The 19,979-nt window shown below is 34.6% G+C and overlaps 1 protein-coding gene across 6 annotated transcripts in view; it reads left to right on the top strand.

The window, feature by feature from the left end:
• Positions 1-19,979, top strand: part of PIK3C2G (phosphatidylinositol-4-phosphate 3-kinase catalytic subunit type 2 gamma) — a 266,459-nt gene that overhangs the window by 32,052 nt on the left and 214,428 nt on the right. For all 6 annotated transcript variants that reach the window (XR_004317065.1, XR_004317067.1, XR_004317066.1 and 3 more), the window contains exons 6-8: positions 8,586-8,688; positions 12,982-13,052; positions 17,442-17,505. Coding sequence is in view for 3 of the 6 variants with exons in the window: in XM_006192094.3 (XP_006192156.2) it covers positions 8,586-8,688; positions 12,982-13,052; positions 17,442-17,505 (238 nt within the window). In the remaining 3 variants the exon portion in view is untranslated. The remainder of the gene's footprint in view (positions 1-8,585; positions 8,689-12,981; positions 13,053-17,441; positions 17,506-19,979) is intronic.

The raw sequence follows: 19,979 nt of genomic DNA, 5'->3' as shown, positions 1-19,979 counted from the left end.
ACAAAGCTATTGCATGATTTTCCCATGAAGACAAGGCAAATCAGAACAAAATGCAGGTACACAATTTCATTATACCTAAAACTATAATAGCCAACATGCAGCTATCAAGTCATTTTTGTTACTCAAAAATATTTTATAAAATTTAATTTTTTTCAGTTATAAATTACCAATATTTATTTTAACCACATAAGGCAAATTCAAAGTTTTTTTTAAAGGCTAGAGAAAGTAGGGGGAAGTAACAAACTTCTAAAAGCTAAGAATTATTAATCCCTCTAATTTTGAATTAATGGAGGTTTAAATAACCTAGCTCTCTGTTTTTCTTAAATAAGGTAAAGAAATTAGCTGAGTATTTTAATTATATAGTATTTCAAATTATTCAATATCACTTTAATAAGGCTTTAATGTGCTATTTAAATCAAGAATGAATGGTCTGTATTAAAGACCACTGAATGTTTCTTCTCTGGAGATTTTTGGGAAAAACAATGCAACCTTCCAATAGAATAAAATTTATATTTTTAATCTTCTAGGTTTGTGACTGCATTACGAATTTTACATACCATACCCCCCAAATAACTGGAGTTTAGTATATATTTTTGCAAAAGATACAAAGTTCGAGCTTCACTGCTTTGTCTCTTTCATGCTGATGGACCCTCGGTGTTAGTTAACATCATTTATACAGATTGTTGGGCTATTACTTGTCTTTTATGAATGCATTGCTAAATAGAGAGGGCACTGTAGAATTATTAAGTTGTTATAAAACATTTCCTCTAGATTAAAAAAAATTCCTTGAAGTATATTCAATTTCATTTTCTTTTTGATTTAAAAAAAGTATGTTACTATAGATGCAAAAGAATAAACCACATTCAAGCAAAGAGGCAATCAGGGATAGCTGCCTTTTTACAGGCTGGAGGGAATCCTTAAGCAAAATGGGGTAAGATCTCTTTGGTCCAGTCTTCCCTTGAGTAGTTGCTGTTGGTATCAATTTACGCCCCATAGAAGGTCTCTGCTCAAAACCATGACTCTCCTCTACTAACCACCCCATGGCTGTAAGCCCTAGTTTCAAGATTTCACCTATGCTTATCTCTCCAAGTCATGAAGGTTAACTTTTCTTATTCATGGTTCCCTTGAAAGCAAAATAACTATAAATGTGAGGAGCACTGGTCAAGGAAAACAACATACTGCTAATATTTATCTATGCTGAGCCAGCAACAAATATCACCGGCATAAAATCCAGGGCATTTCCACTAGTTACAAAGCTTACTAGAACTAAAGATATGGTAGATGTAACACCATAGAAATTTTTAAGTGGCAATCATCAAAGGACTGTATATAATTAATATCTTAATATTTTGTTATTCTCACATTTCCTAGTCCACCTAAGTATCAAAAGTCAGCTTAATTACTGAGTTTTCCTAAAGAAATATATTTAATAGCTGTCAGCAATTCTGGCTTTCAATATTTATAAAATCAAATTAAAATGCTTTTTTTCTACGTCGACTATGTCACAAAACATCTGTGTGACTACTTTCTAAATGTACGAATGGAAACAGTTAGAACTAGATATCCTATCAAATAAGGATATGTATTTATGCCCATGAAAGAGGAATGCTGATAAATGTGAGTTTTTTCAGTAGTGCAGGGGCTGATGGGAATCAGTACTCACAGGTTGGACATTATTTAGGGTGTCTTTTCAGCCCACAGGACAATTTTAAAGTATTTGTGTATCATTTTCTTGGTGTTAGGGTCATGAATCTCTCTTTATATAAACATACTGCCATAGAAATACTTTAAAATACCATGAGCTACTTATGAATAGGAAATAGGAGTAATTATGTGCAAAGATTCAGCCTTTTGGTGTTCATCTTAAATGACAGGTATGCTCATAACAGTTTCTAAAATAGTAACTAGCATATAGCTGGAATCAAACATTTGTTGAGAGAAGAAATAAATGGATGTGCAGAATTTTGATTTACCAGTATTTATGAAGACGAAAACAAAACTTCTGACTGTGTCTTAATGATTGAGTTCATTTAACAGTTGAAATTTTTTACATGATTATTAAACAAAACTACTAAGCAGCTATATTTGAAATGTTACCAGGTTGAGAAAAACACCTGGTCTGTATAATCTGAAATAGAAAATTCTAATGTTCACATTACAAACCTAGTAATACTGTGGCCTGTACTCTTAAGTGTTCAAACTCTGCTCTCCACATTACCCATCTCAGTGGCAGTATTTTTCATTTCTCTTTATCTTGGTATGGTAGCCCTTCTTCCTATCTTTTCTGATACCACAAGTCCTCAAACACACATTTGATTTTCCTTATCCCAATTACTAATTAAATTCTATATACCACCATTCTTTCTATTCTTTAATGCTTTATTTTCTGTTTCTTCTCTTTCATTTTCTCTAGATCAGCACTATCTAATAGAAATACAGTGTGGGCCACATAATTGAGTTTTCTAGCCACATTAAGAAGATACAAAAAGAAACGGGGGGAAATAAATTTTAATGCAGTATTTTATTTAGCTCAATATACCCCAAATGTTATCATTTCACCATGAAATCAAAATTTTAAATATATTGAGATGTTTTATATTACTTTTGTATGCTAAGCCTTCAAAATTCAGTGCATATTTTATGTTTACAGCACATCTTGACTCAGACCAGCCACGTGTCACGTGCTCAGTAGCCACACGCATCTAATAGCTACAATGTTAGACAGTGTAACCCTAGGTTATCAAAGACAAATCAAAACAGTGGTCTTGCCAAAAAGTGATGGCAAAGTGGTGAATAAGAGTTGATAGCTCTTATTAAAATGTGATGGTTATTGGAGAATCTGCAGTCCTTTAAATAACATCAGAAATTTAAAAGTGACAATTCCAGCACAGTAACAGTTTTTGTTATTGCTAACACACACACGAAAAGGACTGTTTAGTATTTTAAACACGATGCCCCCCAAAAGATGATGTGCCGAATACAACACGTTTCTGTGACACGAATTAGCTTTTCAGAAAAGTCACCTTCATACACGTACATTTTTCGGGCATATTAATGTTCTGCTCCACTAAGTAACACTGGCTGAACGCAAAGTACACATGACACTGCTGAGGGTGACAGTGTTGTCCCAGTGACCAGCGACCATTCACCCGACATGCAATTTTTTCTCAACTTGGCCTCAGGCTCTGTCTTGAAAATGCTCACTGAAGAATTCACAATTTTTGCACATGCTGTCCTCATATTATATTCAACAGCATCAAAATTTTCTTATGTCCCCTTCCATCAAGGTAAAGACACTTTAAAAAGCCAGGTTTATTACTTACTATAATGTTTCTTTAAGTTTCTGAAATTAGATGTGTCTTTTTAAGACTGTGCTAGTGTTTGCATTGAGGGGTATGTGTGTGTGTGTGTGTGTGTGTGTGTGTGTGTGTGTGTGTGTGTGTGTGTGCGTACAAGCACATGTGCTCTGATTAGAGACCTGCATTGGTCTGAGTGGTCTCCCCCAGCCCTATTTCCCCATGAGACCTTTTACTTTTAGCCCACAATTTGCAGAACACCTCATTCCCCCCTTTTATGAGAAGAAACACATGTATCACATTATAGCAGGAATGCTTGACTCCATAAACAAACTTCAAGTGTGCTATATTTACTACAAATATTTATGTTCTAATCTCTAGTCTTATTTTGTTGAACCCAGTGTCCTTACTTGCAAAATAAGACCAGAAAAGTACTTCCTTTCCATTTTTTGAGATCTTTCTTCCTGCAAAATTATTCCCATAATTGAAATGATAATAACATATATTCAGGACTGCATTAATATACTAGACTGAAAATGTAAGTTTACCCACCAGACCACCAAAATTCTCATGAAATGATAGGAAAAAATATTAATAGAAAACCTTCTGGTAAAACAAGAAAGAGTGAGAGCATGGGAAGGGCAGAATGACTGCAAGGGGACTGCGGAGTTCTCACGGAAATGTCGAAAGATGTTTAAAATAGGAGGGGTTTGGGACATTCGTTTGACAGCTTTATAAAAAACAGACAGTCTTCTAAGGAATAATGAATATTCAAAATTAGCTCAAGGAGAAATATAAAATAGAACAAAGAGCAGTAGGGAGTGAAAAATGTAGTTTTAGGCAAATTGCACCAAACCTTGAGGGAATATATAATTCTCAATTATATAAACTATTCCAGGACAGAGAAAAAGGTATATGTGGCTTACAAGGTTAGTTTAATTGTAATGCCTAAAATAAATAAAGACAAAACACAAAACATTAAGATTATAGGCCTATCTACATTTTGCTGTATTAAAAAAAAATCCTTTAAAATTGCAAATTAAATCTACCAGTGGATACATCTACTCAAGAATGTAAAGATAATTACACCTTAGAAAAATCTACTGATTTAGTTAAAATATTAACACATTCAAGGAAAAAAGGTCTTCTCAATATGATGCATCCAGTAGATGCAGAAAACTCATTAAATAAAGTCTGAAGCTTATTCATCATTTTTAAAAAAATCAAGAAAATAGACAAGAAAAGGATATACCAGGAACACAAAACTATCATTTGTCAATCATTTGATGCATTCTCTATAAAGTCAAGAAAAAGAAAAGGATGTCTATTTTCATTACTACTATTGAACTGTGTGCCAAGAATCCTAGACATCACAATAAGATTAAAAAAAAAAAAAAAGGAAGAAAAATAGTGGAAAGCAATAGATGAAGTTGAATTACTTTAAAATAACATATTTTTCTACTTAGAAAATCCAAAATGATCAACTGAAGAACCACTAGGTATTATAACAGGATTCCACAAGTAAAATCAAGACATAAACCCAACTAATAAATATTATGGAAAAATCTTTGAATTGTAATAGAACAGAATCCATGAAATATCTTGCAAAAGGCATATGTGTAAGATCTATCTGAAAGAAAACTAAAACTTACTCAAGGGCATAAAAGAGAACCAGACTGTATGTAGACATACACTTTTCCTTGGAAGGATTCAATATTATAAAAAAGCCAACTAATTTTTATATAACTCCATAAATAAAATGTCAACAGTATATTAGCATTTCTCCTTAACATTGCCACACTAATTCTAAAATTGTTCTGGAAGAGAAATTGCACAAAGATAATTTTTTTAAATGACGACTCTCATTTATTCCCACACTTCAGATATGCTAGGAAATTAAATAACTGAAGCAATTTGGTATTGGCACAGGAATAGATGTATGGGTTAATGGAATATTTAGTGTCCAGAAATAGATCCTATATTTTTGAAAATTGTTCATGTGTTAAATGTGTCAGGTCAAAGATGAAAAGATGTCCTCATTAATTAGGGATGTTTGGGTAAATTGTAATTATGTTGGAAAAATGTCTGAAATTGGACCTGTATATTCCTCTTTACTCAATAAATGCATTCCAGATAGATCATTAAAAACTATTACTGCTGAATTAAATGTACAAGATACAACTTTAAAAGATTAGAATAATCTTCTTAAGAATCTAAACCAGTTCTTCATTCAGGCTGTTCCCCAAGTCCAAGAATATGCTCCTTACTATAGAAGCTGGAACTGGAAATTAAAGATAATTGCTTACAGGTTTGGTTTATGCCAGAAAGATACAAAATTGTAATCAGCAGATCCTCATCTTATATCAATGGCTTCCTTTATTCTAGCACCAAAACTTTGGATATTGAGAAGCTATTTAATTATTTTTAGTTTCAAAATAAAGTATATTAAATACCTATATTTTCTATAATTCCCTCTAACTTTTTTGATCAACTGATCTACTACTTTTCTTGATTTCATCAGGTAAATTATAAAAGAATCTGGAAACAAAATTTGAAATGATCTCTACTTGGACAACTGTTGTGTAATGAAAGAGAGCTAAACTGAAGTCATATTAAGCTCTAAGCTTTCTTTGATAGTGTGATCTAAATAATGACTGAGTTGAGGTTGAAATGGAAAAGATTTAAGATATGTTTTCCTTAAAAATATTAGGCAACCAATGGAAAATCAAAATATATTTATGTCCCCAAGCCTCTAAAGATAAATAGAGAAATAAAGAGATGCAAAGAAGATTCAAATAATCACAGAAAAAGGAAAAAATTTAAATAACAAATATGGTTAATATAAACCTACAATAACATAGCAAATGGCATTGCTATGAGTGGAACAGTTTAAATTTTCTGATTAAGAAGCAAAGTCACAGAAAACAAGTTAAAAGAAATTCAGCTATAGGTTAGAGACAGCTAAAATAAAATGACCTCATTCTTAATATAAATGTAAGTGTGATTGGCCTTTTATTTTGGCCTACAAAAAAAGTGCAATAAACTCTTGGTAATTGTTATTTTGGAAAAAGAGAAAGAAATAATTTAAAAATTTTATTTTGTTTTATACAATTTAGTACAATTCTAATGTTTTCCCTAAAAATATATTTCTATAATGCAGCTATAAAAAAGAGAAAATTTATAGGGAAAAAATTCTCTACAAAATCTGATAATTACCCAGACCCTACCATACACACACACACACACACACACACACACAGTGAGGCAAAGATAAGGGAAGAACTTTAGAAAGGAGAAATAAATAAAATAAAATTTAGCAAATAAAAATATAAGATGTTCAGTTAAATTTGAATTTCAAAAATTCCAATTTTTCTTAATATAAGTAGGTATCAAATATTACATGAAACATACTTATAATAAAAAGTTTTATTAACTGTTATGTGAAATTCATATATACTGGACATCTATTTTATCTGGCAACCCCAGTAAGGGATATACATACAGGTGAGTGAAGTAAAGTCAGTCCAAGACAGCAGTAGCCATATCAGAGGTTGAATTCACTGGACAGGGGGTCCAGGGTCCAGACTTCAACACACTGAGGAAAGTAAGCTTTGAGAGCAAAGTGGGTCACTACTCTTAAAGTGGTTGCCGAATAGGAACAGGAAAACAGAACTCTCAGCGTGGAAAGGAGAGCTGGGGTCAGGGGAGGTGGAAGGAAAGGAACTTGAGTATATGTGACAGAATATGAGAACGGCCCCTGGAGGAAGGCAGGAATCAGTGATTCCAGGAACTCAAGGAATACACTGGCCATGCCTTATGTCTAGACGAGCAGTAGAAATACCCCAAGGAACGATACAAAAGCACTGTGGATGGCAGTGGCATGGGAATCTAGGTTAGAGTAACAAGAGGAAAGGTAATAGGAGGGGAAAAACATGCTGTGAACACTAATATTCACCATTTTGGTGGGTGGATCGGTGCTGGGTTTTCTTAAAAAATAGCAACTGTCAGAATAAGAACATTTACAGAGAATACAGCAGTTATCAAGAGAGCAACGCTCTATTTGTCTGACATTGCTGGGACTAGTAAGTTCCAAATATTTAATGAATTTTCCAGATAAAAGAATATATCCTCTTAAGAGCCCCAATTTTTTTTATTGAAACATAGTTGATTTATAATGTGTTAGTTTCACGGCCAAATTTTTAATACAAGTGTTTTTTTCTCCTGAAATCCTTCATATATTTGACCAAGGTCCTTAAATAAAGTGCTACATTAACATAATTTATCCTTTGTAATGACTCAGAGTCACTAGCAATATCAAAATTTAAAGCTGTAAAGGAGATCATATAATAAAAGCCCTTCATTTAAAAGTGCAATCAGTTGAATTCAAAACAATACGTTATGAATCAGTAACTTACTGTGCTCATCATTTAATTTGTAATTAGGAAATATTGAGAGAGAGAGAGAGATAGAAAGGAAGGAAAGGAGGGAGGGAGACAGAAAGAAAGTAAGAGAGAAAGGAAGGAAGGAAAAGAAAAGAAAATTGTACCATTAGAAATTTCTTTTTTTTTTTTTTTAAACTGGGGGGTGGGGTGGGGTGGTAATTAGATTTATTTATTTATTTATTCATTTTAATGGAGGTACTGGGTATTGAACCCAGGACCTTGTGCATGCTAAGCAAGCACTCTACCACTGAGCTATACCCTCCCCCAGAAATTTCTGAAATGTGTAGGAATATTTTTTGTTTAATCTGCTTGTCAAACCTTTGATGTAGACATTAATATCCCGACTCTAAGAAAGAAAACATTGAGTTTCAGATAGTTCAACTGGCCTAAGGCCAGGAAGCTAATAAATCTGTCCATAAAGCCCATGACATTTCTACCATACTGCTGTTTCCATGACACAGTGGTTAACCATGTACACTTTGTGGCATCAATTAATTGTTCTCAGCTTTGAGACAGCTGAGTAAAACTAACTTCAGATATATTAAGTATTCTTCTTGTCTGTTCAAAATGTGTCTAATCATTTCCTAACATATGCTTTGAAAATAAGTGTAATATCTTGTCAACACTGAATGTGGAGAGATATGTGTGTGTGTGTGTGTGTGTGTGTGTATGAAATTGATAGACAGACAGATATAAAACTAGGAATATATATGTGCATATGTGTGTGTGCATACAATTTTTATCAGACTAAGTTCCAAAAATAAGAAGAAATGAAGTCAGGGAGGAAAACATACACTTGAGGGTATCATGGGATGAAGTGACTGTGTTCATTTTTTTTCTCCTTCAGTGATCATTATTTGGGGAGCCACAGAATATTTCAGAAAAACAAATCTGTTATTCAACTTAATCTACAGAAAAAGAGGGAAGCTCCAGGAAAGCTATCTCGAAAGGTAAGACTTTCTTAGCATTGGTTCCAATTAGCAAATGGATTATTTTAAGGATGATATTCCCAACTTTGGAATGTGTAATTTTGGAATTACACAGATTAATGAATACATTTTCATTTGAGTGTATTTATTAAAACATAGTAAAATATTTATCTATATGTCTGTTAACAATTTGGACTGAAGTAATTACATGAACACATCACTATAACCTCAGTATAATAAATCAATTATTCTCTTGAAAAATCATTTATAAGAAACTTACTACTGTTATCCTATTCATACTATCTATGAATCCACTAGGAAGTGAATGAAATAGAAAACGTGAAGGAGAAACCACAGAAGGAAGAAAAATAACACAACTCTTGTTTTTAATTGAAAATACAGGTGTCAACACAGTTTTGATCAGGACAGATTAATATTCATAATAAATATAATAAAACTACCTAGAAAGGGATTACTGTACTTTAATGACATAGTTTCATGCTGTTAGATATAAATTTTATTCCCTGTGTGATGTCTTGAGTTGTTTCAAACCCAAATTGCACAGTATGCAGTGAACTTTGATATTTCGGCAGTTTTTTTATCTGTAGAATCTTCCAATTACCTGCTTTAAGCAAAAATCTCATCACCCTGTCATTTACATCAGATAACAGATTTCCAGTGCATGACTCTTTTTTCCTAGTCTGAGGTGATTCATCATAAAAAGTTGTCAGGTGGTGCATTAGGTTGCAATATTTCTATGTGGAACATAACATAATGAGGCCAAAAGAGAGTTGTTTAGAAATATCTTTTGGAACTGGTACCCCGCTCAGCTGGTGTTGACAGCTCCAGGGCTTTGCATCTGAAACCTCTACAAAGAAACATCATAAAGTACAACTAATTCCCTCAATATTAATAAGCCTAAGAGTCTTCAAATTGTTCTCAGTGTTGATGAAAACATTGAAATCACCATGTTTCACTTCAACAGAGGGGAAGAGAAAATGTATGACTCTAATTTCTACTCGTGTTTAGAAGTTACATATTGCTTAAAAAAAAAGTTATCCTACTGGTAGTAACTGACAAATCGCTAACATTTCAGTTTTGTGTAAGTGAAGTTCTATTCTTAAATGCATGTTAACTCCACTACTTTGGTATCATACGTATCGAGCGTATACTTTACATCTAGAAACTTAACATTTCTATCATATTTAATCTTTACAACAATTCCACGTGCCCAATATAATTAAAAATAAGGACACTGAATCCCAGGGAACTCTTGACTTTCCTCAGGCCACGTTCATGGAACTGGCAAGCAGAGGACCTTGGATTTGAGCCCAGTCAGTGATTCTCCACATACCTTATGCTACCATTTTATATGACAGACACTTAGAACTTGTGGGCTACATTCAAAAGTTATAGATGTCAGTTTCAGAGCAATTACTCAGAATTGTGGCTTTATATATTTTTTATTTTGTTTTGTTTTCCGCAGTTTTATCCATATGCCCCAAAGTCTGGGGCATGATCGGTATTCAGTGAATTAACCATATAAAGTAAGGTGCCAGACACTGTTATCAGTGCTTTATATGTACTGAATTTTTTATTATGTACTAGTAATAGTCAAATAGCAAAAATAATAGGATGTTACACTATATGATATTTTAGTCTTTTTACTATTAAAAACTCTGAAACTATATTAATGTTAGTAGAGACACAAACATTTCAAAAATGTACTCATGATATTGAAAATATTGAGGACTATGGACATCAGTGTGTTATGTCTAAATGGTGTATATGTTGCAGTCTGATGTATCACACTTTTTGTTGTAAATTTTTAATACCCATAGAGTAGGTTAAATTACCATTCTAATTGAAAACCCTACATTTAACAAAACAAAAATAAAAAGATAACTGTCTTGTTTTACAGAATCTCCTTTCAGGAATGGATATGGTATGCTGATTAATTTAACATAACTGAGACAATTTAGCAACTTGTGACCCTTTTTCATGATCTGAATTGCTATATTTAAAATAAATGAGCCATGATTTTTTTCTTTTATGAATCCATGCTAAGGGAATGGTAAACAGTCTCCTCTCTTAATTCTATTATTTAAAGTGGTTTCAAAATTCCCTATGATTTTCATAATTTTAGCTGTAAGCTAAATATTTATGAACAATTAAATCTTCTTTCTAGTAAAACAACATAAAATTAACTTGATAATATTATTTTTATATAATATTAGGAATATAATGATTACTATCATTCTATTAAATTTATTGACACCAACACCTTTCAATAGCTATTTTAGCGTTTTCTAATTGTAAAAGGCATTGCAAAACTCAGTACATCTCAGATGGCTTTCCTATTTTAAATTGGCTTTTATTATACTGATATATGGTGATTTTATTCATGTTGTACAAGATTACTCATAAAACAGGCTGACAGTCTTTTTTTAATATTTTTTGGGGGGGGATATAGTTTTTTTCCCTAATGGAGGTACTGGGGATTGAACCCAGGACCTTGTGCATGCTAAGCACGCACTCTACCACTCCTCCCCTCAGTTGACAGTCTTTAGAAATCATTTTAGATTTCAAAAATTTTAAATCTCCATCATGATTAGATGTGATGTGAATGGCTGAGACTTTAAAAAAAATTGTTTTGCCTTTCTCTCTCTCAAATTTGATCAAAAGTATTGCCAACATTGTAAATATTAAATCATAAAATTAAGATTTCTTTCTAGCTCAAGGAAATATTCACAGGACATTAACAGCAATAAACTTTTGTACGGAAAAAGGAAAAAAATACCTTCATATTTTTCTTAACAAGGGTATGACCTTCAGCTTTGCAGAAAAGTAAAACTGCACAATATATTCCATGGACAACTGCTCAGACTTTCCTCCAACATTTTGAGATCCTTTAAATAAAATTTTTTTTCTTGTAAGTGGCTATATGACAAAGGCCAATTTTCCCCTAAAAAGTATCTCTGGAAGCCAAGTAGAGTGGTTTTTAAATAAATATGATTATGCTATTCAGAAAGATGCAAATAAGTCATAGTATCTATATGTTGCTTTGCTTTAGCTTCTGAAAGAAGGCAAATGCCTAACATTACAGTTCACATCTTACTATCTCTCTTTTGGCTCTGCTTTTAACTTTCCATTTTCTCTTCCTTTCTGCTGTCTTTTCCATGCCTAGAGTTGAGCTTTCTCTGTTGCAGAAGAAAAATGTCTTAACCACTATCACACTTTCAGATTTCATCATTCAGTGACTCTAGACGTACATTCCTAGAGAATAAGCCTTCTGTTTTCAAGTTCCTTAGCATTTCTACAAAGTGTTCCTTTCTAATAGCATGCACTCAAGGTGTTGTAGTACAGTGATGACCTTATTGTTTACGTGTAACTTAGCTTCTTTCTTCTTCCTCTCGAAACCACCCAATATAAAAATTAATTTACCTTTGACCTTAAACTGTGTAAAGGTTTTCCTTCTGATGTCTTCTGTCATAAACTCTAATATGTAGTTTTAAAAATAGATGGTGTGTGTACTGACATACAAGATTACTACATGCACCCCAGGCATTGAGACTTGTCAGCTCTCAGGCTTAGCGCCATTGTGTGGTGAAGGAGTGCAATTACAATGGAGAATACTGCAGACTTGCATAGGGTTTTCCTGGAAGAGCTAATCAAGAAGTTAAGACGTGAGCGTGAGCGGAAATGCATATACATGGACCAGAGGACTGATATTTTTGGAGGAGTAGTTTCTCCTCATCTTGGAGGAAAATACAATGCCATCTGATAGCTCCTAGAATTTATACCTATCAGTAGTTGTCATTCATTATCACAACTTAATGTTCGTGAAACGTTAAGTTCTCTTACACTGACGTTTTGGTGGCAAGATACGCAAAAGCTGAAAAATGGAGTTCATTCTGTGTCTGCCGGGCGATCTGGCAAGCTGTCAAGTCTTATACTGCCAGGGCACCCGTGGCCTAAATGTAAAGAAAACGTGAGTGCATGTGGGAGAACTGGTGTCTGAAATCTGCCTCCCTGCTGGGAGAAGTTAACGTTCGACCTTGGTGATGGCAGGATGTTTTTCAACTGTCCTTGGGGTTTATCCTTAACCAAAGCTCAGTTACATGTTCTACTTTTGAAAAGAATGCTTACACAGTTAAGGAGAGTCTTGTAAGGTCTTTAAAACGAAGTATTAAAATGATGAATGAGGGTTATCTAAAGAGGTGAATAAAATGACAGCAGGAAGCTACAAATCTATTTTTATCTGGTTTCATTCCTATTCACTCTATAAATATTAATATATTCTGCTGTCTACAGCATGAAGATGACCACAGTCAGTTTTATCTGAACCAACTTCTAGAATATATGCATATTTGGAAAGTATCCAGGTAAGATATTTTATTTCTGTTCTAAGCCAACTTTCCGACTGAGTTCTCAAATGCCAAATCACAATATTTTCCAGTTGATTGTAAAAACTCTCCTTTCACTAGTACTATGGAAGCTATTGTACATTTAATAGATATCTCCTTTTGGCAAATTCTGTTAATAATTATCTATTCTACACAGCTATTCAGCTACATTTGAAGAGCCGCTAACACCTTCCAGAACAATCTAACATTCATTTAAAAATCTCTCTGCTACCGGTTATTACATTTTCAAGGTTTTTTTTTTTCTCATTCATTTTGTAAATTTGATTGTACATGCGTCACTAAGCTCTTTGTATAACTGAATTTCCATACTTTGAAAGTCACCATCTCCTGCTTTAAATTCCTTTCTGAAACTCCCTGAAAATAATTGGTATATTATAAACAGAGGAGTGTGAATTCAAATTGGAAAATTCAAGTGACAGCAAGTGAACATACCCTAATTGATTCTGATATCTAAGTGTATACATGTATTATCTGAAAGAACAGACCTCTCAGGAGACTTGCCTGGGAGGGTATCAGGGCTGCAGTATGCATTTATCTGCAATTAATGCTGTTCTGAGCTGAATGAGTGAAAAAATGGAGGGTGGGAGGTACGTATCATAAATCTCTAAAGCAAAGTCTGATATAAAAATAAGTTAAAATTGGTCTTAGTGACTATTAATAATAGCTATCACTTCCTGGAGTTCTAATGCATTTTATATACATTATCTCATCTAATTCTCCCTATAGCCCTGTAACAATATATATTATCTTACTTCAGAATCAAGGAAACTTAGGTTTTGGAAGGCTAACTAACTTGCCTATGGCCGGCCACTCAGGTTGTTAGCAGGACTGAAATCAGGGCTGTCTGAAATTCTCAAAGGCCATATTCTTTCATTAAATTACTGTCTTTCTTTTATTTTTTTCTTTTCTGTGTCCTTCTCCCACCCGCCCAAAATTTTCAACCTCATACCATAAAATCATAGGACGGGTAGGACTAGGGAGAGCTTTCGATATAACTTAATCCAAATTTTTATTCTATTGCTAATTTCATGGATCAGATAGGTTCCCACCGGGACAGCATATTAACAAAGGCTGTATTACAAAATAAATTTATAAAACAATCACTACCACCACCACAACAGATGCAGAGAGAAACATCAAATCTGACAAATTTTTTAAGAAGCTGGGAATCCCTGGGAGACAGAGAACTGCTGTGAACTGTTGGGTGGAAGGCTGTGACTTGGAGGTGGCTACTACCTGGGGCACAGAGAGACAGAGGAGGCTGTGAGAAGATGGTTCAGCAAGGCAGTTTTCATCCTGCTCCGATGTCACCCCGCCACTGCCTGGCTGCTCACAGAGGTCTCGTGGCCTGGCCCACTGTGCAGTACCGATGCTCACAGGGTTAAATGCGGGTAAAGCAAAACCTCTGCTGCCCTGAAGAGTGGGGGAAACCTGGCAGGGACAGGCCAGCCTCAAAACCTAATTTGTCCATCCCTTCCCTCCAGCCCCAGGGCAGTAGGACGACCCCCAACTCCCAGTGAATCTTCTCTTCTGGCAAGGAAACTAAAACACGCAGAAGTTCAAAATCTGTTATCCTCCGTACAGATACTTAATGCCAGAGCTGTGACTAAAACCAAGTGTCTAACTCTGCCAGTGCACCTTCATTGCTTTCTGCCTGCCCAATGTCTTTCTCAGATGTTATCTATACAGGTAAATTTTCAGCCTCATAAAGGACACTGTAGACTTTCTTCTCTTTTTTTTCTAGCTTTATTGAGATATAATAGACATAAAACATTGGATGTGGTTAAGGTGTACAATGTGATGATGATTTGATACACATATATATACTGCCAAGTGTTAACCATAGTTAGGTAACACCTCCTTCACTCACACAATTACCATTTTATTGTTGTTACAGTGAGAACATTAAAGTGCTATTCCCAGCAACTTTCAAGTGTACAATATGGTATTTTTAATTATAGTCACCATGTTGCACCTTAGATCCCCAGAGCTTATTTATCTTACAACTGAAAGGTTGTACCCTTTGACCAAATGTGATATTGTGACTTATAAGAAATACATATTTTGTCATTCAGGTGACCAAAATATATTTCTCATACGTATTTAGTCTTTGTTCACAGCTCCTGGCTCATAGCTTCCAAAACCCTTGGAATTTCCAAAGCATTGAGTGTGATAAAGCTTTCTTTTGTTATGTTAATGACCGACTTTTGGAAAACATTCAGGACTTCGGCTGGCTGGTCGCCAATGCAGCCAACCATGTGATTAGAGGGTTGAAACTTTCAGTCCCACCCCTGACCTCTGGTGACAGGAGAGGGGTTGGAGGTCAAATCAATCGCCAATGGCCATGATTTAATCAATCCTGCCTCTGTCATAAAGCTCAATAAAAACCCAGAAGGATGGAGTTTGTAAACTTCTGGGTTGGTGAACACATAGCAGTGCTGCCAGAGTGGCAAATCTGGAGAGGGTATGGAAGCTCTGCGTCCTTTCTCCATCCCTTGTCCTGTGCATCTCTTCCATCATGCTGGCTGTTCTGATGTTGACTTAAAGACACACAACACGTGAGTGGTCAGTTTAAGTTTAATCAGGGTCTTACTGAGGACTGTAGCCCAGGAAACAGCCTCTCAGAGCTCTGAAGAAACTGCTTCAAAGAAGTAGGGGAGAAGCCCACTTATATATAATTTTGGCAAGGAAATACATGCAGTCAGGCATAAATCTTGGCAAAAGATTACTGCTAATCATAAAGAACAGATACTGCAAGTTAATGATTTCAGGGCTTTCCTAATGGGAAGATGCGAGAATCTGGGATCACTGTGTTCTTCCTGAGGTGTGCACCGAACTGTTTACCTCTCAGGGTGCAGTGTCAGCGGGCAATGGCAGTCGGCTGTGACTTAACCCTTGTAGAACTGGGTGGTGAGCAACATTGTCATCTTCTGTTCATGCTGAGTTATAGCCTCTTATAATAAACTAGTAATCTAGTAAGTAAAATGTTTCTCTGACTTCTGTGAACAACTCTAAGGAGGGGGCCTTGGGAACCTCTGATTTATAACCGGTTGGTCAGAAGCAACCTTGGCTTGTGACTGGCGTCTGAAGTGTGTTGGGGAGCTGGTGGCAATCTTGTAGGACTAAACCTTTAACCTGTGGAATCTGATCCTATCTCTGGATAGACAGTGTCAGAATTAAGCTCTCACCCCACGTGGATACTGAGTCTCAGAACCAACAACTTCCCATTTCCCTCTCTCCTCAGGCCTTGGGAACCACTAATCTGTTCTGTTTCTATGAGTTCTACATTTTAAATACCACACATAAGTGAGTGCTGAAGTAGGTACATTATTGGGTTTTTTTTAATTTTAGGATATAAAATCCTCCAATAGCAAAATCTTTCACTGTTCTTTCCCTACACCTCTACTGACTTTTACATATTCTATGCATTTTGTCTTTGAACTGTTAGATGGAATCCAACTAACTAAAGTGACAGTTCAATAAAGGCTGAGAAGGTAGCTACTGTAAAATATATTGGTGTGATTTTTTGTTTCTTGTTTTGGAGCGGGGGGGGGGGGTCCATTAGGTTCATTTATTTATTTACTTATTTTTAGAGGAGATACTGGGGATTGAACCCAGGACCTTGCACACCCTAGGCATGCACTCTTCCATTTGAGCTATATCCTCCCCTCTTATATTGGTGTGTTTTTAACACTGCGCTTTTGTGTTGTATGACTCATTATTCAATTCAGTTCAGGAGTTTTCAGGACAAATAGGAAGGGAAAGTCATTAATGTTTGGGACAATAATTTTGAACAGTGAAACCAGAAAAGTCTCTGCTCAACTCACATCTATTACATTGAAGCACAGATAAAGCTGGAGCATTAAGAGAAGCTTAGGGGGAAAAAAAGCAAAATTACTAGAGAAACATAGAGGTTTAATATCAAAGACAATGCTATCTATGATAAATATGTCATTAATTCTGAAAGCAATTCACTGCAAAATCTTGGATACTGAACATTTCTTGATATATATTTGCCATTATCTGCTTATGAATCCCTTTGCAACTTACATTTTGAATTAAGAGTAATTTGATATAATGAACAGTCTTTGAGAGTTTTGGTTAAGTTGTCATGGATTTCTTCGGTGTTCTGAAGTTTTCAAATACATTTGTAGTTTATCAAATTACACAAAGTTTATAAGGTGTCCATCTGAAATGGTATTTAAAATTGTGTCAACAGTAATCTTTTTTAAACTATGTGTGCTATAAAATCATGGACAAAACAAGACTTGTGATAAATGTGCTAACGTTGATACAAGTTTTCCCACCCAATTTTAAACAAAGTTGTCTTTTTTTTTTCCTTCCCAGACAGTGTCTCTCAACAGTAATCAAAAAATATGACTCCAGCTTGAAATACCTATTGAAAACCCAGGTATTAACTTTTGTAACTTTCATTAATCAATTCAATAAGCATTTATTAAGTATCTACGCTTTTTCTAAACTTTGCGAGTTTCTGAAGATACAAAGATGAATAATGCAGAGGGTCTACACTTGAGTGGCTTTCATTCTATCATGGCAAAACAGACAAGTAAATAGATGAGTGTGATAAAGTGTCATTGGTACTGTGCAAGACCTATGTGTATATAAGACATATAAAAGAGGGTTATCAATTTTAATTATTTGATCTAAGTGTTGAAAAATGAGTATGCCAGCCAGAGAAGGGGCGTGGTGAAGGCAGGTGGGGAGTAGGGATAACTTTAAGCAAAGAACAACATGAACAGACGCAGTCAGCAAACAGCCTAGTCTGATTAGGAAACTGTATGAATTTCGGAATGGCTACAATTAGGGTTCAAGGTGAGAGCCTGGAAAAAGACCAGATGAACGGGGCAAGTGGGAACCAAGTTATGTAGGATCTTAAGGACGTTTTATGGACAATTTAATGATTTTCTAATTTATCAGCCAATGACATGGAGCCACTATGCAGAGCAGTAGAATGACAGATGGGTGATTATAGAAGCATTTCATTAACCCAAAGAGATGAGGAAGGCATGGACAAAAACTCTACGAGAGGGATGGATAGGAGGGGACAGATTCATAACAGGTGAAAATGTGCAATTTACATGATTTGGTGAAAAGACTCTGAACAACAAAAAAACACGGTATCTAGAATACCTCCCAATTCCTGGCTGCTGACTGACTGCATGGAGACATTGATTAACTAAGATAGTGAAGACAGAAGAAGCTAGGTTGGCAGGGGAAAATAAGAGATTCAGTGCAAGACTACTGAGATTTGGTCACCTACTGGGCCTCCAAGTTGTGGTCACCAACAAGCAGATCATTTCTTATAGCTTGTTCCTCCAGGGAAGGATCAGTCTTCCACAGATAAAATATTGTAAGATTACAGAAAACAGTATAGGTAAGAGAATGCATTTAAAACAGGTGAGGACTTCTTTTTCTATTAAAAAAATGACTCCTGATATATATAAAAGGATACAGATCTTAAGTAACTATTCCTAATAATAAATAGCAAAGAATTCTGTAAATAATGTATTTCTTGATGTATGTACCAAACTCATACATGAATTCCATATACATATCTAAAGATAAGGTGATGACAAATACACAACTTATGTCCCTTCCCAAAGTGTAATCCTCTCACTCCAATTCCATTTGTCTTTCTTGAGCCTGGCCTGAATCTGGAAGTTTAAAATGTGGAATGTGAAAAGAATTCACAATTCTATTGTTTTAAGTCTCATGAAAGTCATAATTATTACTGTTTGTGACAGTTGCTCTTTCTAGTGTAGAATTTGAAATTCACCAGGTACCCAGGGCACATTATAACTTCATTCCTAGATCATTTATATCTCTTGACTGGACATAGATATACTTTTGAGGTTATCATAACTTACGGATGAATTTTAACTATCTAAATGTCTCAGTACTGTCCATGTATCACAGATATCTTCACACACACACTTACACACATATGCAAATTGTTGAGAATCTGTAACATTTCTTAATTTGCAAACATAGATGTTTAATCATATCATTTATATATGAAGTCTCCAATATTTTCACTTTAAAAGATTTTCCAATATTTTCACTTTCATTTTTTTAAAGAATCCAACTTTTCCGGTATGACTTAAAAGCTGGCAAATCATCAAAGAAATACTGTCTTTACATTATCACCAGCAAATAGTTATTATCACCCACATCTGAATTATTTTATAAATTGGCCACAGTGTCTGCAACTTTCCACTTGAACTCCATCCAAAACAATGAACTTTTTAAATGACATTCTTCCCATGAAGCATCAATAGCTAAATATCTAAGAAGTGAGGACAGACTGATATATCAATTCACAATTTTGCACTTTCTATTTATTTGACAAGTGCATTAAGTAGCATTTCATTAACGCTGAAAACAGTATCAATTTGAAGAATTTTTTTTATATTTCTGAAATTTGGATTATTACATGATTTGAAAAAATAACAAGCAAGCAGGCTGAATAAATATGCCATGAATATTATTGAATAACATGGGTAAGTTATATTTCCAAGTATTTTATTTCCTTAGCATTTGCTAACATATTTTAGACTTGACTTATTTCAGATGGGGCATCCTAACTATTTTGTTTGTTACGTGGCTCATTTTGTAAGTAATTTACATAGAGCTTTTCCTCTGGACATTTTTTTTTCCCTCTCTTCTATTCTACTATTAGGTAAGGAATATTTTCTGTATTCATTCTGTATTCTAAATTCATCTCTAACATTTCAGAGAAATGAAGAATAGAAGAAAGAGAAAGAATTCTCCCCTAAGGTGTTATTTAATACAAATTACTGAACCATTTACTTACTGTAATCAAGAGAAAGCAAAGTCAGAACCGTGCTCTGAAGCAGCTGATGA

Source organism: Camelus ferus, chromosome 34 (assembly GCF_009834535.1).
Source record: "Camelus ferus isolate YT-003-E chromosome 34, BCGSAC_Cfer_1.0, whole genome shotgun sequence".
Lineage (NCBI taxonomy): Eukaryota > Metazoa > Chordata > Mammalia > Artiodactyla > Camelidae > Camelus > Camelus ferus.
The sequence above is the reverse complement of the archived record's forward strand: the minus strand, read 5'-3'. Positions and strand labels throughout refer to the sequence as shown.